At 37.8% G+C, this 27,131-nt stretch overlaps 1 protein-coding gene across 2 annotated transcripts in view; it reads left to right on the plus strand.

The window, feature by feature from the left end:
• Positions 1 to 27,131, plus strand: part of SLC25A13 (solute carrier family 25 member 13) — a 103,665-nt gene that overhangs the window by 50,385 nt on the left and 26,149 nt on the right. For both annotated transcript variants that reach the window (XM_050890820.1, XM_050890818.1), the window contains 9 exons: positions 697 to 836; positions 7,603 to 7,749; positions 9,322 to 9,460; positions 10,280 to 10,373; positions 10,550 to 10,634; positions 12,821 to 12,905; positions 13,365 to 13,523; positions 20,472 to 20,524; positions 22,287 to 22,367. In XM_050890820.1, coding sequence (XP_050746777.1) covers positions 697 to 836; positions 7,603 to 7,749; positions 9,322 to 9,460; positions 10,280 to 10,373; positions 10,550 to 10,634; positions 12,821 to 12,905; positions 13,365 to 13,523; positions 20,472 to 20,524; positions 22,287 to 22,367 — 983 coding nt within the window. The remainder of the gene's footprint in view (positions 1 to 696; positions 837 to 7,602; positions 7,750 to 9,321; positions 9,461 to 10,279; positions 10,374 to 10,549; positions 10,635 to 12,820; positions 12,906 to 13,364; positions 13,524 to 20,471; positions 20,525 to 22,286; positions 22,368 to 27,131) is intronic.

A 27,131-nucleotide genomic window follows, 5' to 3' on the forward strand; every position in this document is an offset into this window, starting at 1 on the left:
CCTGTAATAAACCGTTGCCCAGTTATGACTACTAAACTGAACTAAACTATGAACCTTGCATTTCGGTGTGATCAAACAAACTTGTTGCACTGCCCCCCTCCTTGTAGCAGAGGTCTAGGGTTAAAGTCTGCTTAGTGCTGGAGGTGGTGGTAAGTTTGTGTTCCTGCCTGCCATGGCCCCCCCATCCCCTGTCCTGCGTGTCACTGCTTCTGTAAGGTAACTACAGAAAAGTGGATCTTGAAATACTGGTATTTTTGTAGTTCATTTGTTTGAATGTGGAGAACTCTGGGAATAATATAAAAGCCTGAATAGTGACAGAAAACTTTCCTTGTTAGCAGCTTGAAAAGATTATGCTGAAAATTGGTTAGCTTTAGTCGTCTTTTTAAAAATTGTCTTTTAATTTTAATCTTTTCTTGCTTGACTTTGAAACTTGAAATATCTAGTTGAGTCTTTCTAATCAAATGCTGTGAGTATAAAACTTCACAAATAAAAAGATTATTCAGAAACTATTTGTGAGGGTGTTCAAAACTTTATGATGATTTTGGTAAACAAAAAAATTAGGTTTGCTTTACAATATGTTACTAATTTATATGAACAGTATTGCTTTCCTGTTAGAAAATACCATATTTGTTTATATGCTTGCCTCTATTGTTATTTTATTTTATTATTAAATTAACATTTTTCTTTTCTTCCCAGAGGATGCTAAGCAAGTTTTTGGCCAGACCACGATTCATCAGCACATTCCTTTTAACTGGAATTCAGAGTTCGTACAGTTGCATTTTGGAAAGGATAGAAAAAGACACCTAACATATGCGGAGTTCACCCAGTTTTTACTGGTGGGTCTAATACGATACAGTTTGTCAAGAGTAATAAGAAGGATGCAAGAATTAAAGTATTTGCAAACTTGCCAAATACCACACTGGTAGGAAAGTTGAAAGATAGACCAAGTGTACGCTTTTACAGTGAAAGTACTGGACTTTAATAGTGTGTTGATAAATAGGATATGCTTATGGTAAAATTGCTGATTCAGGCTAGTTGGGGTTTTTTTTTGTTTTGTTTTTGTCACCTGTGTGCAGAAGGTGATCTTTTCTGCACTGTTGTGTGGACAGAGACATGAAGTTAAAAACCTAGACCTCCAAGTCTGAAAATCTCCTGTATATTTAAATCCATCAGTCAAAGAATGTTAAATAACAGTATTGAACATTTTGGACCTAGTTGCCAGACTGGTGTTAAGAAGCACTTCTATCTGTAAACAGCATGTTTACCAAACGTGTTTAATTCAGTGCTGATATCCAATAAAGATGTTTTGCTACAAGCCCTTTCCACACACTTCCTTACTTTTGACCTTTTTTGAATTAAGAGTATCTCAGATAGGGAAATGCTTCTTAGCTTTGCTTGTGGTATGTAGAGAGAAAAATGCTGTCTTTCTTTTGCAAGGAATTCTTGGCTATTCATACTTTGGGGTACTTTGTTACAGAAAGTAAAATATTATGCTAATAAAAAAATAAACAGATTACCTGTATTTCAGCAGTACTGTTAAAAATAGTCTTCAGTAGGAAAAGTGATCCTTGAAGTGGTGAAACACGTGAGTTTCTTATTTGTATTCCTTCCGAATACTTAATGCTTGTATTAGTATTTACACTAGAGAGTTTTAAAATGGGAACCTGCTTCAAGACTGCAAGGTTTCTTTTCTTCTTGTTTACACAAGTATGTTAGATCACAGTAGGAGGTGGTATCATTTTGATGAGGAATAATTAAGATAATGCTATTGAGACAAATGTTTCAAATTGACTTTGTAGAACAGAGCCTAATTAACTTTGTATGAAGAGGACGTCAGGTATCACATGATTAAATCGTATTCCCTTAGGTTTTGTATTGACTACTGTAACTCCTAAGTAGCTAAGACATAGACCAGTTTTGTGACAGAATAGTGAACTAGAACCTCTTTTGGATAAAAAAGCAAATGTGTTACTTGATTAGGAAAAAATGCCTCTGGCCACATGTTCTGGTGTTCTAGTACCTCCTTCCAACTACAGAATAAGCCCTGGGTATGTATCCTGATTTTGGTGGATTAAAATCACAGTCTTAACAGAGTACCAGTTCTGTTTGCGTCATGCATCTGTTTGTTTAGAGATCTGAGGAAAACCTGAAGAAAAACCCAGAATGAAAAAAAGGACACTTTCACCAAAAGAAAAGGGGAGAGGGAGCGGTGAGAGAGGTTAGAGCCACAGACCTAAAAGAGCCTGTAACCTCACGGCTAAGTATTTGGAAGATTTGAGTTCTTTCTTTCCATCTTTCAGTTCTTTCGTGTTTTTTCTTTGAATTAGGAAAAGCAAGAGCTGAGGCAGGAGTTTTGTAACTTTGGAGATGAGTCCTAACTACTAGGCTTTCTCATCCTGTGCATGGGTGTTCCTCTTTCCTTGTCTGAAAGGGCTTTTCTTAGATGTGATCATATTCTGGGGAGAATTGTATTTGGTTTTGGTGTGTCTTACCCCTGCCTCTTTTTTTTTTTTTTTTTTTTAACTGACTCTACTGCAAAAGTGAATCTTAGCTAGTTGCAGTGCAGAGTAAAAGGTTGTGTTGGAACACGTCAGTGGTCCTCATGAGCCAGGCAGCCCTTGTGGTGATGATCCATATAGGACAGAAAGAGGGAGGAAGAGCATAAACCTGGAGAATAAGAATGACGATTCTGGGTGTCCTCTAGAGAGGTGAGATGCATTAAGGAAAAGTTCTAAGGCTGCTAGTAAAGATGCTCTCAGCATTGGTGCAGATAGCAAGGACTTTCAAATAAATTAATTGTTCTAAGACTCTGCTGAAGCTGTCTGCTATCAGTATGGTCTGTTAGGATGCTCAGTCAGTCGCAGTAATTGGGTACATCTGTTTACCCACTTTCTAGAACTGTACGTCTTTGATTTACAGCAAGTTTCCCTGCTGATTCTTGCCTTGCAGCATTGTATTATGGATACTGAAGTCTGGGCACAGAAATGACTCTCAGCACAAATTGGAGAGTTAATGTTCACGGGCATAAAAATCTTCCTTTAAGCTCTGTAACCTTTGGTACTCAGCCTTTCCTTCTGACATTCTGCCTGTGCATGAGTCAGTCTCCTTGGTCTGATGTCTAGACCTTGGACCTTAGACAGCAGGAGACCACAGTGGATACCAAATTACTTTTCTGCATTCCTGATTTGTGAATGCTCTTTACATTGCACTTAACATGGACCAGATGGTTCTGTAAGGCACTTCAGGTACTGCTTTGTAAGTACAATGCAATTTGCAACTTTTAATGAAATAATCCAGCTAAATTCAAATTCATTCACGTTGGGCCCTATTATGCCACATAAAGTTGTTACATATTCATTATCTGTTGCAGCATTTGGGCTAATCATCACTTCTGGCAAAGCTGAAGGTACGTGGAAAATAACATTAGTATATTTTATCCATGCACAAGATGGATCTCTTCTGGCTTTAAATAAGAAGAGTTTATATCGGATTCTGAATATTTATATCCTGCCAGCGCTTTTTTTGTCTACAGTAACAGAGATGCCCAAAAGTATAGCCTCCAAACTACTCGGCTCTAATACAGTTAACAATCTGTTTGCATCAACCCAGAGCTCAAGGTCTGTTGTTTTACCCTGCTTCTCATTTTGCTATCTTTAATTAGCTCATGTATCTCCACTATATATCTGTCACATCTATATCTGTTTGGATATGGTCATGTTCCATCATCATTTAAGTGGCAAGTCTGCTTCATGAAGAGCAACATTGGTCCCTTTCTCAGCATTTAAAATCTATTCCGCAGGATGAATTTTAACATACACTTACATTTGGGCCTGGTAAATCCATTTCCACATTGTCTGGGAGTTTATTTGTGCCCAGCGTATTAGTTGATGAAGTAGTACTCTTTATAATTGAACGTGCAGATCTACTCCAGTGGAAAGGACTGTGCTGTATCTGATGACTTGTAGATCCATTGGGATGGAACCCAAACATAAATTTCTATCGAAGTGGAAAGTAAAGAAGCTTTTAAGGAGCTGTAAGTGAAAGCTGAGCTAAAATCTCTAGATAGGAAATAATTTCATGAAAATGCTGGTGGCAGCATGCCTGCCATGATGTGCAAATTAATTTTTCACAAAGTCTTACACTACCTGGGGGAATTCTGGACTTCCAGCATCAAGGGAAAAGCTTGTTTTCTAAGTATATCCAAGTTTACAGAAAGTCTAGTCGGAGAAAGTTCTTTAGGATGTGTAATTTGTATTGCAAAGCAATGAGGATTGTGTTTCTTTAAACCTTAATCTGTCTAGGTAAACAATATTGGACTGAAATAGGTGAAACAATAAAAGTTATTGCAAGTCAGATAGCATCTCTAAACACTACAACTTTGCTTTATTGTTTTTCAGTTTATTTTTAAGGTGGTATTTTTTATATTGGCTGCATATACACAGCATAGGCAATGTTATGAACATCTCGTAAGGATTTCCCTGATAAATTGCTAGTAGCTGCCGAGCCTCATTTTGAAACGTAGTTGGTCATGCTGTGAGATGTCTCAACTTTCAGGCTTGGAGACTGAGGGAATAGATAGCCTTTCTTTTGAGTTAAACACTTTAAGGAGTTTATTACGTTGTTATGCAATGTACAGTGATTAGAGAAGTGACATCTGTCTGTTTTTTTTGTGACAGACTTTATAGGTGAAATTTAGTTTTGAGTCTAAGTTTGTTACCATGTAATGGTCTGCATGTTCTTGTATGCTGTGTCGCTGCCATGGTCACAGTTTGGGAATGTCACGTGGCTGAAGGTCCCTGTGCTTTTTTCTGCTCAGTGCAACTGGAAAACGCGCAGCACAGCTCAAAATAACTGTAGCCTAAAAAGACCCTACCTTTCTGAGAAGGTGGGATGAATCTTCTCTATTTGCAGTATGCTTAAACCATTTCATTCCTGAACTAAGGAGGAGATGCAAATAGGGAGCTCCAGAAGACTGACAACATCCTATTCAGAGTTTTGTCTTGCTGTCTATCTACAGCTAAGCGGCTCTTTCCTAGCTGACAAGAACAAGGGCAAATGGCAGCACCGAGTCCTTGACCATGTGTTTAACCACGTGGGATAATTCTTGTCTCTAGTGGGTTCCACAGGTACCAAGAAGAGTGAAAGGAATCACGTTAGCAAGGAGAGAGTGGGGTGTTTTGGCTTGTACTCAACTGAAGTACTAGCAGCCTTTTTGCAATTAGCTGGGCGATGACAAGAAACATACACTTGACGTATCTCTCTGGAACGTGAGCCCCGCTTTGCTTCTGTGGCTGAGACATCACTGTCAGCCAAGGTCCCGCCAACAGTATACATACCTCCAAACTCGCTGACGGATGTACACAGATGGTAACAGGTTGGACTTCTGCAAGTGGTGTCCAGGTTTTTTTACTGCATTTTAGTGCTGGATTCTGCTAGCACAACACTGCCAGCAGTTTCAGTGGTTAAAACAAATTGAATGAGAGAAGGAGAAGAAAGCAACGTTCACAGTTTCCCATGTAATCGTTCTGCTAAATTCAATTTATTTTTTCTTTGGTGATGCTGTCACTTAATGACAAACATTTTTGTTCATTTGTGCATACGCTTCCACCTGCCAGGTGGTGAGTATTTAGGGATAGAAGAGTTCTTATACCTAACTCCTCTTCGGAGCTCTCTGCCTCCCGAATAGCTGCCTGCCTCAAGCTGACAGAGGTTTTTTGTGTTCTTGTGCTCCTTCCACTGTAAACCTCCCAAAATTGCTTGCTTCCAAATTTCTGCTGAAAGTATAGTCACAATTGGAGTGAAGCAAGAGCTTACATGGCTGCATCCAGCCAGAGTGAATATTATTGCTGAATTGTAACACCTCCACATAGGGGGCTGTAATGTAAAGGAAACGTGACAGAACTGAAATTGTAACACATCAAATCATAACCCCCACAAACGTTTCTCATCAAAAGCAGAACTTTCTGAATAATTCTGTGAGTGAAATGCAGTGTTGAAACATTGATCGGTCCTTTCCCCCCACCCCTTTCCTCCTTCTGCCTGATATATTAGGAGGTTTTCATCATACCTTTCAGGTCAGGGTACAGTGTTTTAATTAGAAATTAGGACTAAAATTGGAGAGGTCAGGAGGCTGAAATGAAAAGACAAGCATGGGGTGAGTGGCAGTGTGCATCAGTGGCCATGGTGTGAGCTGAATGAGCAGAAGGAGGGATGGTGGCTGTGGGCCTCCGGCAGGTCTGATACTACGCTGGCTGTGTTTGCCTTTCGCCCTTCACTCTATTCCCTTGAATGCTGCTGTGAGATAAATATCAACTTACAGGAGATCATATTCACCGTGAATACATCGTGCAGGTGATTCTTGACTAGCCTGAGTCTTGGCTTAATATGACTTTTAAGGCATATATTTGCAAATATAATGGCAATAATAAGATAGTGTCATGGTCTACTGCAAGACTTGCTTAGTATGGGTGACATACTTTTGCTGTGATTCCATTTTCTGAATAACTGATTATGAATATGTATTCAGACTAAGCACTGTGTTTCTAGTGAAGAAGTTTTTATAAGCCTTGAAATTTAAAGGGAGGACATGGCAATGATTTGTTTTCCTCCGTTCAGCAAAGAAATATAGATTGGGAAGTCTAACTACATCACCAAAAGGTATTTCTGGTTTTGGCAAACCTGTAGAACTGAACAAAAAGTTCATATGTATTATCAAGTTACTGTCTGTGCAGGATTGTTCCTTTTAAATGAAAAATAAAAAAGACAGTAGTCTAACTAATTTACGAAGAAAGGGTGAATGTCACAGTAGGAAAAGATACAGTTTTGAGAGATTAAATGCCTTTTTTCTCCCCTGTTCTCTCAGGGGTACGTTTGAATCACAAAATGAGATTATCAGGTGGTTGCATCAGATAATGCTTGTGATTGATCTCTGCCTGTTCCTAGTGCTGAAATATTGAGAACTGATCTTTAATCAGTCACGATACAAGGAGTTCTAAATTAAATTGCTGGTGTCTTTTGTAGACAAATAACTTTATGTTTTAAATGAGGATGCTTTTTGAGGGGATGCTTTCAAGATTAGTGGATGTCCACGTGGAGATCTCTGATGATTGCATTGTCCTCATTCAAGGAATAGCAAATGCTTTTACAGAAAGTATTTGACCTGCTGTGACACATGCAATAAACTGGATAATGCATATCGTGGAACACTTCAGTGTTCATGAGTGGGAGCTTACCTGCACTGGTGTGTTGATAGGTGTCCTCCATTTCTCAGTTAAATGAATTGCATGACTGTCCTGGTTTCGGCTGGGACAGAGTTAACTCTCTTCTTAGTAGCTGGTTGAAACCAGGACAATGACCTAATGTGCAGACAGTAGAGAAATCATGATGGTTGTCCTGGATATTGAGCTCAAGGATAGCGACCGTATATGCCACCGATGGAAAAGGCTGAAAGTTACACATGCAATATCCAATTAAAATTAGATTACATGTAACTGTGTTTTGTTAAGTATGAGATATCTTGTAGGATTGCATTATATAAAATCTAACTATTAAGGTGATGATTTTGAACCTAACTTTTGTTTTTTTTTCCCCATATGTTTTCAGGAGATACAGTTAGAGCATGCAAAACAAGCTTTTGTGCAGAGAGACAATGCTCAGGCCGGAAGAGTCACAGCTATGGACTTCAGGGACATTATGGTCACTATCCGGCCACACATGCTGACACCATTTGTAGAAGAATGTCTAGTAGCTGTGAGTAGTTCTGGTATCCCAACTGGCAAAGACCTGGGATATAGACGTGGGATTCCTTTTTTATGTACCTTGACCACTGTATGTGGCACGTAGTTCAGCTTATGGATGAATGTTTTTAATTTTAGCAGTTATTATGTACACACATGAAAGTTAACCATTATTGCAGAATATGTATCCTCAATGTTCCCTTGTCTCCTGACACAAAAGACAAAGCAGGTAGATGGACCTTAGTAATGGCCTACAAATGTAGAGTTTGCCTGACTATTTCTAGTCATTCCATCATAGTATACTTCGTCAAATATGTCAAAATGCCATTGCATCCCACTTAGGAAGTCATTCTCAAAGGACTTGCTTTGTAACGTCAATTCTAAGCTCATGAGTGTAATTTCTAAGCACCTGGGACAACATATGAACTGGAACATCACCCAGCGACATTCACTATGTATTAACTGATAGTTGTTACACTTGAGTGTGCACTTTTTTTCAGCTTGAAGTGCATAAACCAAATTAAATATTACAATTCTGCAGTTTCACTGAAGAAAAAACAAAGGTACATTCAGTTTTGACCACAATTTCTAACCTTGGGAACTTGTAGCAGCACTTTCTGAGTAATCCAAAGTCTGGCCGTATCCAGGTTTAAAGAAATCTGTTCTGCTTTGACTTGCAAAGGAGAATTCCAGGGAGGTGTGTGAAGTGATGAGAACTGCAAACTCTGGACAGAATATTGGAAGACGCATACAGCAAAAAGCATAGCCAGAAGACTTAGGGACTGACAATGAGATCTGATACTTTCTTCCTCGATTCTCTCCCCAGTCCTGTTATCAGCTTTCCTGGGTCATATACACTCTCATAAAACATGAGATAAGATTTTTGATTCTCCCTCAAGAGCAATTAAATTTTGTCAAGCTTATGCAGTGTTTTCAGAAATTTGTTTGATCACCGATCTTATACTTTAAATAGGGAGCTGATCCAATATTTTTTCTGTGTGCAGACCCAACACCACTTTAAAATAAAGGTTTAGGCTCAGTTCTCATTTGAGAATGAATAACTGTTCGAACCTTATTGTTCCCATTTTGTTTGACTGCCTGATACAAGCCTGAGAGCTTACTGCTGGTTTTCCATGACTTGAAATGCCTGTGAATTTAAATGTTTCAGTTGACCTTTTTCTGAATATGTTTTGATTTTGTTGAAATTTTCTATATAGTAATATACTTTACATGTAGAAGTAGATTTCCTCATTACTAGAAATAAGCCAACTTATAAAACATTTCCAACTGAAGCAGTACTGAAACTTGAACTTTGTAAATTACTACTGGTTATGTTGTTGTAATCCTGCATATGTATTTGTTTAGGTTTGTAGGGTGGGGAGAGTTTTACATTCTGGTCATGATTAGTTTCAGTAACATAAGAATCTTTCATAGTTTTCTTTATTTTGCAGTTTTTTTAAAAAAGCAAGCCTGTGCTACTGTCGCTCTTGTAAAATAACATTGTATGAAAACCCTTATTTCAAGATTTTTCGTAGTCTTGTAACAGTCTCTTTTCTCTTTTCTTCTTTTACTGTCTCTATTCTAGGCTGCTGGAGGTACCACTTCCCATCAGGTCAGCTTTTCCTATTTTAATGGATTTAATTCTCTCCTTAATAACATGGAGCTCATTAGAAAGATCTACAGTACTCTGGCTGGAAATAGAAAAGATGTGGAAGTCACTAAGGGTGGGTAGAAATGTTTGCAGTCTGGAAGTTTCCTTGGGCATTTGGTTGGGGCGGGCGGAGGGAAAGACCTCATCTGTATGCTTTTAAATCAATGGGGGGGGGAGAAAGCCTGCCTCGTTAGCATTCCTTGGTATGCCACTCCTGTTGGAGTCCACCCTCCAGGTTTTTAATTTTGTTTCAATCAGAAAAAGGTCCTGGTAAACTGGCGGTGGGGGCAGGGTGAGGAAAGTATGTAAAGATATTTAAAAGTTTAGAAAACTTCCTAGGACTCCTGCCAAATTGGCAGCCTATTAAAGTGACCTTCAAGGGTAGTTGAAGAATTCCATAAACTTGTATTGGCGGCACAGTAAGCTGATCTACAAGCTTGGAACAAGATGTTATCTGCTATATCTAACCACTTTTATAGAGAATTCCCTGTGCAATGCCAAAGTTTCATTAATGTGGCCTACTGGGACTATGCATGAAAAGTTCCACATCTCTTGACTCCTGGGTTTTTTTTCTGTTTGCTTTTTATTTTATTTTTTTTCCCTCTGACCTGCAACTGATTGATACCGTATGTCAAATATCCTAAATCCTGCTGATAGCGCTAAGCTTTAAGACCAGAGAGTTGTACTTTTTTGCATGAAGGATAGACCATTTAAAAAGTACATTTATGTAGTGGCAGGAACGCTTTTGTGCTGGGTCACTTTTATTCCCCTTCTGCCTCCCCCACCGGCATCTTCTACTTAAGACTAAAATATAAAGCAACTCTGGGGTGCTCTGGATTATTTGTTCTGGTTTGATTAGGGTTTTTTTTTCTGTATTTTTATTCTGTTGCAGAGGAGTTTGTTCTGGCAGCTCAGAAATTTGGTCAGGTTACACCCATGGAAGTTGACATCTTGTTTCAGTTAGCAGATCTATATGAGCCACGGGGGTAAGTGGAGAATTATCTACCCTCCTCTCTTTCCTTTCCTCCTCTCTCCTCCTTGGAAGCAGTGGGAGGTGGTGTTGGGGAACAGGAGAGTGTAATGTAGTGGCCACGTGCAGGTAAGTTCTTGTGATCTGAAAACCCATCTCTAAGCAAATGCTAAGCTGAATTAATTTCCTCAGGCGCATGACGTTAGCTGATATTGAAAGAATTGCTCCTCTGGAGGAGGGGACGTTGCCCTACAACCTGGCTGAGGCTCAGAGGCAGGTAAGAACAGAAGCCAGTATGGTGCTATTATCTGTTTCCAGTGCCAGGTAAATAGGTAGCCAGCCTCCTTCTGTGTTGTCAGCTAAGTTGCTTTTCTCTTGTCTTCTGTAATATCTGTGAGGAATACCTTCTTGTTGGAATTTATTTTTAACTTGTATCATGTCGTCTCCATCTCTTCTCTGTGCCCCTTTCTCTTGGGCTGCGTTTTGATGGGTTAAATGTAATTTACTTTGGAAAGATAAAATGTATGTGAGTGTCATCCAGCCATTCAGTAAATATTAGGTGTATACCTAATTAAGGTGTTTATGTTTTGTGATTCTGTTGCTCTCTATTCTTTTTCATGAGGAAAGAAGACTTCCTGCTTCGAATACGGATGGTAACTTCAACATCTAGCCTATTAAATGGCAGCCTGTGTTCTGAACACACATGCATATTCCTGGCTTCAGAGTATTCTCTGCTTTGCCTTATGCTCTACTGAATATCAAAATAGGAGAGATTATGTTTAGTCTGCCATCACAGTTTCAGTAAAAGCATTAATATTCTCTGCATTCTCAAAAACTAAAGGACGTTGGCTTTCGATAGTATAACAGCAAATGAACTTTTGTTGTGTTTGAGGCAAAAAGAAATAGGAGTGTTCTTTAAATGTCAAACCTGTTGATCTTTTAGTTTTCATATCATTTTAGCATATCTTACATTTTCATTGACACAAGTTTCTATACAGATGGACTTAAAACTAACCCTCTGTTTCTCTCTGTCTCTATTTTAAGGCAGTCTTAACTTTGTGTCTTGTGAGGCTAAGGGTTTTTTTGCTGGTTTTTTTTTCCTGCTCTGGGTCTGTGCGGAGACGCCAGTTTGACCACAATGAGTTGATGCAGGCTACATTTTTAGGACTACCAGGCCATAAGCCAGGCCTCTGTGTGTGTGTGTACACATGAGTCTCTTTTGCTTCTCTTTCTTCTTCTCCTCCCACCCCTACATGCGAACACCCCCACCACCACTCCAAGACAGTATCTAGGGTGGTGGTTTTCTGTTTGTTTGAGCAGTGACTAAATGTTGACTATGCTGGGATGAACTGAAATGAGTCGGCTCCCAAAAGCTCACCATCTATTCCTAGAAGACTCCTAAAGGAGTTAAAAGCATTGGCATTGGACTGAATATCAAGTAACATAAGTTACAATAGGTGGCAGTAAAATGTAGCCAAAAATGTGGTGCTGAAAGTAGCAGCTTCTTCAATTTTTGCTTTGGGGCCACTGTCTTTGCTAGTATGATTTATGCCATTTTAAGAGGCTAGGACATATGAACCTGCTTAAATCTTACCATTTATTCTGCATATGTGTCCTACCTTTTCATTTTTCCATCCAGTTCCTTTTTAATGTCAGCTGCTTGATGCTGAGACTGAAAAGATTTTCAGCTACATTGATACTTTCAGTTTATTTTCTGGTCAGCTCCACCTACATTGGAATATTAGCTAAAACTTAAACACATTTTCAGGAAAAAAGATATCCATATTTTTATTTTGTCCTTTTACTTGTAGTATCCTAAAAAAAAGGTATTACAAAAAGTGATAGTAAGCATGGAAGGCTTAATGCCCCTGCAGAACTTCTGTTTTCTTAATTCTTTTCTGTTATTAGATAGCAATTTTAAATCTGGAGCACTTATGAAATTTATTTTTCATTGGGTTGAATCTAGCACTCATAGACTGTGAGCAGAATGAAATTGTGGGGGTGCTTTATGAAACCTTATTTTCCTTTAGCTAATATGTATGAGCAATGCTTGCATACTTGTTTTGATAGCCTGAGAAGTAATAGGTATACCTGGTTTTGGTGACGGTAGAAAGAAATTCTAAACTGGAGTTGCTTTTAGCTGTAGAAAATTAATGACTTAAGATGCAGTATGTGTGCCCTCATATGCACGTTTAGACAGTTGATTTTGGAGTTGTATAATTTTGTTGCAATATCAGTCTTTCTTTTCTTTGCTATTCCAATCTGAAGAGGCTACATTATATGGCACTTAGAAATCAGTGGAAAAGAAATAATAATTGAAAACAAAATCTCCAGTGTATTGTGGGATTTTTTCCAGGTATCTGTATACTTATATCTGTCTGATCATGAGATGTTCTCTCGTGAAATACGATGTTCTGATTATTTTTGTTGTCTTTCCTTTTGTTTTAAATTCTGCCTTGACAGAAAGCTCCAGGTGATGTGTCTCGACCTATTCTCATCCAGATTGCAGAATCAGCGTACAGGTTTGCCCTTGGTTCAGTTGCTGGAGGTTAGTCATAGCTGAGCAAAAGAAGATTCATCTTCACTGTTTGGGTTTTTTCTTCTTTTCTTCTGCCCTTCTTCCCCTTCTGCCTTTCGTTTAAGTGTGGAAGGCCTCTCAGTCTTTCCCTTGGAGCCCTGTCTAAGGGATGGGATGACTATAAGATTGAAGGGGAAGGGGTTATCTGGTCTACAAGAGTTTTGGAATTTACAAGCCATTGGAGTTTGCAGGTGGTGTTGCTATCTGATTTGTCACCAAACCAGTTTCAGAAGACTCAGATTAATAATGAGGTAGGGCCAGGAAGTGCTTTTGGTTAAAACTGTGGGAGGTAGTTTAATGTATCCAGAATATATTGTGGAGAAAAAAGATACAACTGATACTTGAAATGTAAATGTGGAAGATGACAGTTGTAGTCAAACACTGCAAATGCCAAATCATGTTTTCTTATAGCTTAATTTTTATTTGCAGCTGTTGGAGCCACTGCAGTCTACCCAATTGATTTGGTAAAAACTCGAATGCAAAACCAGCGCTCTACAGGCTCTTTTGTGGGAGAACTTATGTATAAAAACAGCTTTGATTGCTTCAAGAAAGTGCTACGTTATGAAGGTTTCTTTGGGCTTTATAGAGGTAAGTTTAAAAGGTATATACTAATGATAAGATGCTAATAAGAGTTCAGTGGGACTCTGGATTTTTAAGCCTTTTTTGTTAAGACGTCAATTTTGCCTTGTTTGTGCTTTTCCTTCTACTCTGTTATAGGTGAAGGGTTTGCAAACTTCTTGATAATTAAAACCTCATTGTAATGAGAACATTTCTGTAGGACCTCTCTGTCCTTTCCTTCCTCATCTGCAATAGGGCAACAATAGCAATTTCCTGCAGCAAAAATATACTGTTAGTCAAGTTTTCATTTCCTTAGCAGTCCTTAGTACCAAGAATATTTTGTCCAGTTTGGTAAGAAGCTAGATCATTCATTTTTGTTTTTTTGTTTCAGTGTTCGTTCTTATCTGTTTTCTTTCTATTTAAAAACATAAAAACATAGAGAAAATATGGTACCTTGTTATTAACCAGATCTCTTTTTGTGATATCTTTTGTGACAAAAAGGTCTCTGAACCAGTTGCATGTGCTTCGCTAATCATTGGGAATAGTCATCTTTATCAAGTTTTATGCATACCTCTTCTTAGCTTGTCACTGTTGAGTCAGCCAGAGAGATTAGCTGGGTTTCAACCCACTTAGCTTTATATATGTAACCAATACACCCAAGTTACGAAGTTAGCTGTTCCAAGCTCCCTTTGTAGTCAATGGAGAAAGCCCCAAAAGCTCATTTACTCTGTTCAGGATGTAAATCATCTTCCCTTTGGGTATCTTAGGTAAGTGCCTGCAGTTAGATGGTGGCTTTTTCTTTATTTTGTCCTTGTCCCAGTTATGGCATCAATGGTGTAAGCTCAGGTAACGCAGAAGTAGTCATAAAGAATCATAAACTACTGCATGGGACTGGAGTTCTTCTCTGTCACAGCAATAAAGCAAATTATATTTCTAGTATCCCAGTTATTGAGATCTCGTATCCCCCTCTGCCATATTCATTGGGGAGGATTTGAAATTTGCGTTACTTATTTCATTTTTAGCCGGCTTGCTTAGAAACTTTTTTTAACTTTTGAAAATAAGAATATTGTAATGACAGAAATTAATTGCTAAAAGCAGTTGAATCAGGAGTGAAGACTGGAGGATTTCAGTAAAATATTGTTATGATCTGGCAAACCTATATGCACCTGAAAAAAAAGTAACAGTTTATAAGACGACGTGTGAAACAACATTAAAACTAAGTGATGTGATACATGTGCACTCTTTAACGTATGACCTGAATTACTGGAGGCTGGCTAAGTAGCTCCTCCGCAAAATACAGACTTTGTAATTATTTCAGCACAATTGGACATGGGAAGGCTCTGTTATTATTGACTGAGTTTGAGGCAATTTTTTGAGTAGGCCTAATAATTTAATAAAGAGTATTGACGTGGTTTCTATTTTGTAAGGATTTATAGCAATCAAAATCATAAAAAGTCCCAGTTATTGGCTAAAGAACAAAATGTATTCCCTGCAAATGTATCTCTGCTTCTTCCAGGATCCTGAAAGAAGAAATATGCAGAATTCCACTATTAGCTGCTTCTGTCTTATTGAAGCTCTGAAGCACAGTGATTTTTTTCATCTGGGAAAAAAAATCCTCAGAAATGTCATAAATGTGTGTTCTTAACTCCATTTGCTTGTCGTGGTTTTGGAGGGATTTTTTCATTGCCAAATTTGGGGAACTTTAGGAACCTTCATCAGTATAGCTTGTCCTTCCATTCCCCATCCCCTTTACTACTTTTCAGTCTTTGAAGGAGTACTGAATAGCGAAATGTCAGACAGTTTGGTGGAGCTGAACTTCTAAACCCAGGGCAATAATCTCATTTCTGGATTATATAGTAGAAATCGTGTGATGGCAAAGAACACCATCATTTCAGAGGCAAATTGAGACCTGCATTTCTACAGATTCTCTACTTAAAGGGTACCCTGATTTAACTTCTCTTTTTAAAGAGTCAAATAGAGAAAACTCCTTAAAAATGTGGAGCTTCCTCTGTGCAGTTCTGTAAATGCAGACTGTTGCTTGCTTTCTGAGGAGATGATGTTGGAGAAAGTTGAGCAACTGAGTGCAGAATGAAAGTTTCTGGTTAAGCTTGAGAGGACAAAAAAATTTGAAAGGAACATTTTATAGATTAGTATATTGACCCAGTTTAATGCAGTAAACTTATAGCAAGAATCATCTCGTTCTAGTCTTAAATACTACACTAGGTAAGACAAACTACAGAGTACATTAGTTTTTGCTGCTCATCGGTAACTGGTATTCTTTCTTACACTGTGGTGCGTTCAGAGTTAAGTAAATGTGGAGTTTTTTCCCCACGGGAGGAGGGAGTAGTCATTGGTAGAGTTCTCCTGCTTAGCTGAATAGTGATGCAAAACCTTTTAAAAAAATTATAGTAGAAACGTTTGGAGCAGTGGTCTCTCTGTCATGATGCACTGCAAGAAAGCAAGCAGGAATTATAAACCCTACTCTGAACTCGGCCATTTCAGATGATATTTTTAATACAAGGCACGTATTTCCATCCAGTGAAGTGAACTGATTTTTCTTTTTCGTATCATTATTTTATTCCAAACTTGAAAAGGGCAAAACCACCATGTTCTAAACCACCATCTCAGATAAGGATAAATTACACCATCTTGTGGATATAAAGAGAGCACTAAATTTGTTTAGTGTCAATTTGGTTCTAAGGATAATCAGTGTTTCCACTGAGAAGATACTTTGATTTAAAAAAAAAAACCCAACATGATATAAACCTCTGCAGAATCTTTATAATATGCATTATTTGAATGCTGTGTTGTTAGATTAATTTTTTTTAAGACTGTACATCTGAGACAAATTTTTCATGTGTCCCTTCGTCAGCATGACTGAAAAGAATACTCATCTCATATACCTGTAATTTACAGTTGTGTCTACATTTATACCTGAAATAGATATTTAGAAACTCACAGGTATTTATATATATATGCAAATATAAGAAAATTTTGGAAGCTGTGATTTGTCAACATCTCTTCCAACAGATGAGGTCACCTACATTTCTTAACATTATTTTAATCAGAAGTCTACCTCATGAGTCACAGAATGCTTCACAGTCTTAAGCAGTGCATCTATTAGAGATTATTTCACCTATACTTGATAGAAATTTTATGGGAAATTTAAGTACCGGACATAAAATGTAGCTCATGAAAATGTTCACTAGCCATGCTGCTAATACCACTTCTCCTAGAGGATGAAACAGACAGGAAATGCTGCGGAAGACTCTGTGATCTGTGATCATTAACTGTTAAGGAACTTCTTAGTTTTATTTCTTCTGATGGTGCTTCTAGCACTGCAGTGACTCCAGATGCCATCTAATCTTAGATTTTGATCATTCATTCATCATCCAACTTCATTATTACTGATGGACTCCCGTGCTAATGATACAACAAGACCGTGGCAGAAGCTTTCGTCCAGAAGTATACAATGAATTACCATTTTTGTAGAATGGAATTACAAGCCAGCTCCTACCCAAAGTTCTGTCAAAGCACAAAATCTTCAAGAAACACCCCATTTCCAGTCTGAGGGAGCTGTGCTTGAATGGCAACTGGTGATTAATTATCCAATTTCTTGGGTGAATCCTGTAATAGAAAAATTTGGCAGTATTCTGTTACCATCTTTCTATCAGATGTCCAAAAGGTTTCAAATATTTTACCTAGACTGAGCAACAACTCCTTCAGTCAGTGGATTTTTCTAATATGAAGGGAAGATCACATCCATTACACAGTGTGAAACTGAAGTTTCACTGTTAGATGTCTGAAAAAATACTTTGGCCAAATAAGATTTTTTTTTTTTTTTTTTTTTACTTGATGCCGTCACTGCAGCTGGGCTGGAAGAGCTATTGCGCGTATATTCACAGTGTATTTACACTGCTTTCAAAAGTAACTTGTGTGATGTCGCAGACTGAATGCAGCTCTTGGTGCTCTCTCTCGCATATACCTTCACCTTCCCATAGACTCCCACTACGACAGTGTGTCAGATACAAAGTGGTACATGGTAATTACTACTAAAAAGCCTTGGATATATAAAAATGGGTTGAATAACATGTTTGCTGTGTACTATACTAGCAGGCTGCCTATGTGCAAAATGTTATTCTCTGATGTTATAGGAAGCATACATTTTTAAGACACTGTCAAACATTTCTAAGCCTGTCCTACATCTGTGTATGTGTCATATTGGTGATCTGCTAATGTATAGTAACACTAAAAAATTCCCAGTGTGTCAGGATAACTCCAACAGAAAAATGACATTTTCATATGTGTCCCTCGATGTGCTTGCTTTCTTCCAAAACTTATCATCTTTATCACGTTCACAAATCTTTCAACAGTGTTTCAGGGCTCCCATCAAAACGATAAAGAGAATTTAGTTTTGATGGTCATAACATATAGAATGCACAGGTACCACTTACAGATAGCTTTATTACATATGTATGAGAGCAAACAAAGAGTCCCTCCACCTTCCTAAGCTGCTGGAGACAGTAGGCCTAGCTGGTATCTGGCAAGGCTATAAAATGTAGTATTAAAATTAATGCTACCTTTTTTAGAATACTGTATGCTATCTTGCAGTAGACATACACAGCATTAGCTGTAATTAAACTGACAAAGCACTTTTATACTATAAAATCGTGCGTGAAGTAGAGAGAGAAAAAGAGAAAAATGCTCTGGGTTTTTGGTGGTTCAGTGGGGATTTCTGGGTTTTTTTGGTGTGGGGGGGTGGTTTGTAACTTCTACCTATTCTATTTCATCTTTCTCTTCTACATTGAAGTTCTATGGAAAGTTTTGAGTCGTAACAGTCCCATTCAGATTTGAGCGCAAAAGGAATGGACCAGATGGGAAAAAAAAATAACTTGTGCCAAGATAAGCATGTTTTTCCTGCAATTTTACAAGTGCCTTTACAAATGCAAAGTCTTAGTAGCTGAAAAATGAAAAATTATAAAAAGGCCATCTTCAAATCAGTCTAGTGAAAATGAATTTGATTTGTCCTGCTTATGTTGCTTCCAAAACTGGAGGTTCATACAGATCTCCAACTGGACTATTTTTATAATTTTTTATCTTGATATTTTAGAATGTCTTTTTCTCTAATTTATTTGATACGGTATAACTTCAAAGACGTGTTATATATAGCTTAGGTGTAGTAATACATGTATATGTGATTTTAAAATGAATGATCTCCAGGTTCTTTTGGAATTACATACCTGCTTACAGACCTGCTCTAGTTCTACTGGATTAGGCTTAGGATCAGGTAGTGTGCTTGTTAAGTAAACGGAATGTTTTTTTAATCACTGAAGATACAGATTCATTAGCGATAATATCTATACGAAGCCACACATGTCCTATAGCAAGATGTAAATATCATAGCAGTTACAAAGATAATTTTCTCTGTGTAAGGCTAAAACTGAAAAAATCCTATTTATTGTATATCCTTGTGTTTTATTCATAGTGCTGCAGAAAATGTAATAGTTAATTACACAGTTCTGACTGTCTTAATGGTTTTTCATTGAAGTCTGGATTGAAGTCACCTGTGCAACTAAAACTGTTTAAGAAATCCAAATTTTGAGATTTAACTTAATCTGCAGAATCTCTTTTTCTTGAGCCACCGTATATGAACTTAGTGTTACTGTATTCTTTTGTTTGAATATTCAGCCGTATGATCATAATTCAACATAGTTGTCTTGGGTAAATGTTAGGTGTATATGTACATCAGCTGTATATGCAATTAATTACTCTTTTTGACACTTGAAAAACAAATGCAAACACAGGTGCAAAATTTTAAAGGCATTAGTATATAAATATGGTTGGCCCTGCTGCTACCACAAGCCAAATGGTGCTATTCTCCAATGTCATTTCCTTATTAAGAGCATCAGTAGTAACCAGTAAAGCTGATGGATGGTAGCAGGATGGAAGAATACACTAATCCAGTGCACGTACATTTTTCTCTTTGTTATTCTGACGTTTAGCTCTTTGGGAAAATGCTTTTTGGCAAGTTAGCTCTTAGAGGTGGAACCTTAATTGTTGTCTTTTTCCTCAAAAATAAAACCATGGAGAGACGAAAATGTCAAGCTTTGTAGAAAGTACCCAAAGGTGCTGCCTGAGCTACTAAAACAAAGGGTCTGCACCAGGAACTCTAGCTGGAGTGATTGTCCTCACATTTCTGAATGGTGTCCTAATTTCATTATGCTGATGAATGCTGGCGACACCATTCTAGCCACAGGCTTAGTTGGTAAGCTTTGCGTATTTTTAGGTTGTGTCATCTACAAGTTTACAAAATACTGACCGTTCACTTCAAGCAAGTGAAGCCGGCAGTCAGATTCCCACTTCCAGTTCTGTAGCGCATCACTTCTAACAAAATAAAATAGGAAATTCCATACCTGGGCAGAAAGCAACATAACTTCCTTTGTTTTAAGAACTGGTGAGTTAGCTGGGCAAAGAGCTCAAGAATGCAGTCATACATGTTTGAATGTTTTGCATTATTTTGATTCCTGTCCTCTTGGGTCCTGCCATCTAATGCCATTGGTTTTGCCAGAAAAAGGTACTGCAGTCGTGATTTTTGAAGTGGATGCATTGTGTATCTCACAAAATTAGTTAGAAAGTCTTAATTTTTGTGTGAAAATGCAGAAAATAAATGTTAGTTCAGGACAGAGTACTGAAACATAGTTGGCAAATCTGTATTACTGTTTAAGCGTAAAGTGAGCTAATATCACAGATTTAAAAAAGCTAAAGAAACAAATACGTATAGGCAGTGGTAGCACTTGAAGTGGTAGCACAAAGTTTGTTCCCAAAGTGGAATGTTTAAGTACTCTCATTAAATATAAGAACACAAAATTGCTGTAAAAATTGCCTGTTTCTAGGTGGTGATCTTTACATATATTTGTTGATTTGTTTAGTTAATACCAAGTTACTCAATGCATTGAATTCTCTATTTCCATATTACAGGTCTGTTACCGCAGCTATTAGGAGTAGCACCAGAGAAGGCCATAAAACTTACTGTAAGTTTGCAAATGGATTGTTTTCACATTTCTCCACGTTGTAAAGTCTGTCTAATTACAATTAGCGCATTAAGGATTTTATCCTTCATGTGTCAGCAACATGGTATGGTGTTCCCCAGGGCTCAGTATTGGGGCAAGTTCTGCTTAATATCTTTATCAACGATCTGGACGAGGGGATCGAGTGCACGCTCAGTAAGTTTGCAGACAACACCAAGTTGGGCGGGAGTGTTGATCTGCTTGAGGGTAGGAAGGCTCTACAGAGGGATCTGGACAGGCTGGATCGATGGGCTGAGGCCAATTGCATGAGGTTCAACAAGGCTGTCAGGTCCTGCACTTGGGTCACAACAACCCCATGCAATGCTACAGGCTTGGGGAAGACTGGCTGGAAAGCTGCCTGGCAGAAAAGGACCTGGGGGTGTTGGTCGACAGCCAGCTGAATATGAGCCAGCAGTGTGCCCAGGTGGCCAAGAAGGCCGACAGCATCCTGGCTTGTATCAGGAATAGTGCGGCCAGCAGGACGAGGGAAGTGATCGTCCCCCTGTACTCGGCACTGGTGAGGCTGCACCTCGAATATTGTGTTCAGTTTTGGGCCCCTCACTACAAGAAAGACATTGAGGTGCTGGAGCGTGTCCAAAGAAGGGCAATGAAGCTGGTGAAGGGTCTAGAGAACAAGTCCTGTGAGGAGCGGCTGAGGGAACTGGCGTTGTTTAGCCTGGAGAAAAGGAGGCTGAGGGGAGACCTTATTGCTCTCTACAACTGCCTGAAAGGAGGTTGTAGCGAGGTGGGTGTCGGTCTCTTCTCCCAAGTAACAAGTGATAGGACAAGAGGAAACGGCCTCAAGTTGTGCCAGGAGAGGTTTAGATTGAATGTTAGGAAAAATTTCTTCACCGAAAGGGTTGTCAAGCATTGGAACAGGCTGCCCAGGGAAGGGGTTGAGTCACCATCCCTGGAGGTATTTAAAAGACGTGGAGATGTGGTGCTTAGGGACATGGTTTAGTGGTGGACTTGGCAGTGCTAGGTTAATGGTTGGACTTGATGATCTTAAAGGTCTTTTCCAACCTAAACGATTCTATGATTCTATGATTTTTGCTTGATACAAACTTAATTACAAAAAGCACAAAGCAACTGTTTATAATTCTAGCGCAACAGGAGATAATATGAGCATGTAGTGAAGTATTGGTAAGAAAGGAACTTGTTTGCATGCATTTTTTTTCCTAAATGTTTTCCTTCTGTAATTTTGTTATTTCTTGAATGATTTTAAGACATGGAAGAATTTCTTATTATTACCCAATCGTAAGGTATTGGTTATTCACTGATAAGCTAGTATTCACCAAAGCTAGTAGCATGCATTTTAAAAAAAGGAAGGTACTTAATGCTATTAATTGAATTACTATTGTGTTAAAACTTATTATTGAACATTCTGATGTTAATTTGAAATTATATTTAGAATTTGTAAATGTAGTGAGCATTTCTAAAATCTTAAATGATTTTATCATTAATTTTCAGATAATTATTTTATTGTTTAATTAGTGATTGTTATCTTTTTCAATAATAAATATTTGAATTATGCTGCAAATCTTTATTAGAAAGAAAAACATTCAGCTTTACAATCTTTCATATAAAATATAAGATTTGTTTGATATCTGTTAGTTTGGTAGCCTCATGGATGTATTTGCATTTTCAGTTGCACAGAATTTGCAGCTGATGAGTGTTTTCTCCCATCTTTTAATTTATCAGCTTTCATGTATGTTTGTTTTTTAAGGTTAATGATTTTGTGAGAGATAAGTTTATGACTAAAGATGGCTCTGTCCCACTGGCTGCAGAAATTCTTGCTGGTGGCTGTGTAAGTATCTTTAATTTCCTTCATATGAGATTCATGAAAGTGCAGTGTGTAAGATTAACTATGTGGACTAAGGCTTCTGTTTAACCACAGATCCGGTTCAAGAGCAGACTCTACTAGAGCATCTCAATTCTTTCCTAGATAGGCCAGCCGTTCTTGATGAAAGGGTAAATGTTTCTGTGCATCGTGCCTTTTAACTGCGCTGTATAATTCTCACAGCTTAGAGTTTGTTTCCTTAATAAAGAATGTGTCTTTATTCATGTTGGCTGTAGCTTATGGCCTAAAGAGGATTCATGCTAACCTTTCCAGAAGTTAATAATGAGTTACTAGTTTGTGGCACCCACTCTGCCACGTCACTTCTTTCCTGATGTGTTATTGCACCCACTAATTTTCACTTTTTGCAGTGATACTGGCTTTTTGAAATGGCAAAAACTACTCATGCTTCTTTGAGTTCATAGCAGACGTAGGCTGTGTAATGTTAACTCAGTACATAATGCATTCCTGAATGTAGGCTGTATTTAAAACCCACTAAGTTTTTAAGAGTGTTTTGCTTGCACAAAGTAGTATCTTAATGAACAACTGGCATATTACTGGGTAAATGATAATACTTCACAGTTTGGTCTAGTTCTGTCTGTTCATATTACAGCTTACTTTATCTGGTGTATTGATTTTGTTCAAGCAAATGTAAATACTTTAGGTAAAATGAATAGTTGTTCAAAGATCAGTGCACTTTACAGATAAAGAACACTGTTTATTTAAACCAGCTTTGATCACTGGGGCAGAGCAATGTTGGTATATTTTCAATCTATCTTTGTTTCTGCTGTCATAAGACAGATGAGGTCACATTTTCAAGCAACTTCTACCTGTGTCGAAAACTACAGTGAGCAGCAACTTAAAAACAAATGCTTGTGTCTTAACCTCAGTAGCTGCGGAGATTTGTGCTGTATGTGCTTGCAGAGAGTGTACTACGATTATCTGAGCCTCAGGGTGCAGTGGCTCGGTTGCGTTGCAGGCTGAGAAGCCCTGGCTTTCTGTAATTCTCAGGAGATGGGGCACGATTTGGCTGCTGTCTCACTGCTCCTTCTGTTTGATCACTGACCTGTTGTAGACTGCCAGGTAGGATCCCCTTGTTCTGTAACTTTAGGAGCATTCAGGGGAGAAAAAAAGAAGGGGAGGGAGAGAAGAATGTGGGTCTCTAAAGCCCTAAATAAAAAGCATGCTGTAAATGAAGGAAAAATGCAATAAAGTGCTTGCAGAGTAAAAAGTATTTGCCCCTTACACTAATAAAACGTCTTATGAACATAGCAGCCATAGAGAATTCAGCAAAATTTTCATTTAAAATGTCATTTGATCTAGGGTTTTTATTTTTACAGACTGCTGTGAATTTTTTAATGCAGTACAAAAAGCACTCTTTACAGAGACCTGTCATTCATGAGAATGCTGCAGCAAGCTTTTTGCCAGTAGTTCATTGTAAACTAAGGATCTGCTTTAAGAAATAGGTGGTTTGAGACGTATTTTAAATGTGCTGTAAATGTTGGCTTGTCCTATTTGGTATTTGAAATATATATTAACAGTGAGATGCTGCATAAAGTTGTAGCAGTAGACGTGCAGTGGCAGAATGCCTTGAGTTTTCTTTTAACTGTAGTGCTCCACTTAAGGGCATAGTCTAGTGCCAGGTAGATAGGTTGCAACTTGTCTTTTCTGCAGGTGGTCTTTGGGTTTTTTTGTAATTTTAAACCCAATTCAGACTAGCAACAGAGACTCTCATTACAAGTGGTGCCTAGTTTTTTGGGGTGAATTTTTCTCTCATGGCGTAAATATATGCATAAAATATGAGATGGCAAAGACAGGCCTTTTCCTATAGCTTTCAGTGTTGTATTGGCCTAACTTTTTCTCCCTGTTTAAGCCAATGTGAAACCTGCGATTTCACTGTGGAAACAGTGAGGACACTGTTGAATGCTTTTGAAAATTTTCAGTCTTGGATTTTTACCTCATTTCACAATGTAGTAATCGCTTAGGTGGGAGGCAAGAAGGCAGGAGTGCATGATGTGTTAGAATCTAAAAAGGGGCAGCCCACTAAGATGAATTTTATAAAAGATACCTGCCCTATCACCTTTCCACTCTCCACATCTAATTCTCAGCTGTGATTGTGTTACAAACACAGATGTTAAATTTTCCTTCTCCAGTGCTTCTGTTTCCTTGGAGTGTATTCATTGCTTATGCAAGAGCTGTGTGCTGGGATGCATGCTAGATTTTAATGTTTTAAATACCAGCCCTGTGAGTACAGTGTAGCATTAATACCTAAGAAAGGGAGAACAGAGCAGATACTTGGATGGTTTGGGTTGTTCAGTAACACAAAGGGCTTTGAAGGGGTCAGTATCACCTGAGTAGCTCCACTCCGCTGTTTGCCCAACCATTGCCAGGCGTTGACTTTTAAGTCCCCAAGGAGTTCGTTTTGCATCATAATTACTGAGAATTAGTACACATGGCTGACTTTTGCACTTGTAACTAAGGCTGATTGTTTCACTGAACAAGTCTTTTTCTGTTTTGTAAACTGTTTTCTCTCCTGGAAAAAAAAAAAAGAAGAAAAGAAGAAAATAGAAAGATCTTTTACTTCATGACCTCGTGGCACTTAGTTCAGTTAACGGCCTGTTTCATAGCTTTTTATTATGTGAAGATGAAAGTGATAGGTTGGTTGAGATTTATTTTTTTTGAGACCCCCCAAGAATATAATTAAAAGTATAATCTTTATATTTCAATGCAGAATCTTAAGGAGGGTTGTTATGGACATTACTAACTCAAAATTTCCATCTCCTTTGTAAGAAATTTTCCTAGTGACTATGGTATTTATTACCCATAAAAATATATGTAACTTCCAGATTTGCACAATGCCTGACACCCACCGTGAACTCTTGTCTCTGCTGTGCGTTTAGGACTCTCATCACTCATGCGAATCCTATATAGCCCTTATCGTTATTAGACTAGTAAAAAGCTTCAGTTCCAAGACATTGTGTAATGATACTGTAGAGCTAGGATCTGCTGAGCATCTAAACCACAAATCTGACTTAACCTCCTTGAATGAAAAAGTGCACAAATATGCTAGGTTTGATTTCTGCTAATGCTGTAACTTACCTTCAGGGTTTCTTTAATAAAAGGATGATCTTGGATAAGCTGTAAGTACAACTTGAAATCTTTGTTTTACAGTGGCAGTAATCTTGAAGTTTCTGTAAGCTTTTTTTCATGGTCTTTCAATCTATTTTATATTTTAAATAAAAAATAATCACTAGTCATACCGAGTTTAGCTGCTTGCTTCTTTTAAACTTAATTCACTTAAAAGCTTCTGTTAAAAGTAACTTGATTTTTTTGATACAGCACTGGTCATTATTCTTATTTTTTGAGTTATATTAACCAATTGAAAACTCTGTTTGTAAAAGTGGCATAAATACCATTTTTGAGATTTTGAGGTGTTGCCTTTAACATTAAGCTTTTAGGTGAGAGTCATTTTGCTTAGTTCCTTAAATCAGTTCCACGTTTAATTGAAAAATTTATATTGTGTGTCTGGAAGTAACTGGGAAAGCATTATAGCATGACTAAAAAGAAATAGCTATATAGTATATGTTGCCTTGTCTGCATATAGTAATACAACTATATAGGTAAATCAGAGGCTTAATTTTCAGCAAGAAAAGAGAAAAACATTTTGCTTTATTAACCTTTCCTTCTGCACTCCCTCCTCTTTCCGAGCACACACAGTCTTTTCCTTCCCAGCTGCTCAGTGTGTGCTCACTATTAGCCAGTTTAAATCATGTAGCACAGTACAATTACAGACCCCGTACAGATCTGCTTTTATTTAAGTTGTCAAGACAATTTTAGGCATATTTCTAGAGACTTTATAGTAATTGTAATAAAGTTAAAACATATTGGACCTGCTTGGACAACCTCAACTCTGCTATGGAACATAAAAATTAGATACGGTTAAGATGGAGTTCATCTAGAAAGTGCAAAATCCTGTCCAGAATTAATTTTTATAAAGGAATATGATGTGAAATTCCAGATGAATTGTGCCAAATAACCGATCCAGTGCAAATAGTTTTATTAAGCTACTTACAACGTTTATTTTATGTTTCAGAGAGTAATAAAGATAAGTCCACATCTGAGCTGCATTTCCTCTGTGGCATTGCAGTGGAGGTAGAGGGTGTATGGACTGCAATTCCCATACTTCTTAGATGTCTTTCTTGCAAAAATTCAGACATTTCGAAGTTGTAGGCTAAAGGAGACTGAAGGTGTCATTCTTGCTTTCATTATTCAGAAACCTAAATCTGATAAAATTCTATTCTATTTGGCAAGGAAGGCTGAGCTATGGGTAAAATGAAACTAAACATTATGTATGCCAGGGGAAAAAAAATCTCTGCATGTGTATCTGAAAAAAAAAAAAGAACTGCTGTCACACAGAAAAGTTCTGGTATAGTTTATTGAGATAGTTAAGTAATGATGGTGGTCTTGACGATTGCTCATATTAGCTTTGAAAGCAAATGGCATCCATCTCTTGAACTCTTAACAGGTTTATTCTCCTCGTAGTCAGGGAATGCAACTTCCATTACTTTCAGGGGGACTTCTACCTGCATATGTAAAAGCCCAACATTACATTTCTTGTTTAATGAAGAGTTCAGAAGCTCCTAATACATTTTTTTCCTTGATTAAATTTAAAGCTATTTTCTTTTTACATAAAATTTATGTTGTTAACTAAATTAATTAGATTTTAAGTCTATT

This window comes from Gymnogyps californianus, chromosome 2, assembly GCF_018139145.2.
Source record: "Gymnogyps californianus isolate 813 chromosome 2, ASM1813914v2, whole genome shotgun sequence".
NCBI classification, from domain to species: Eukaryota; Metazoa; Chordata; class Aves; order Accipitriformes; family Cathartidae; genus Gymnogyps; species Gymnogyps californianus.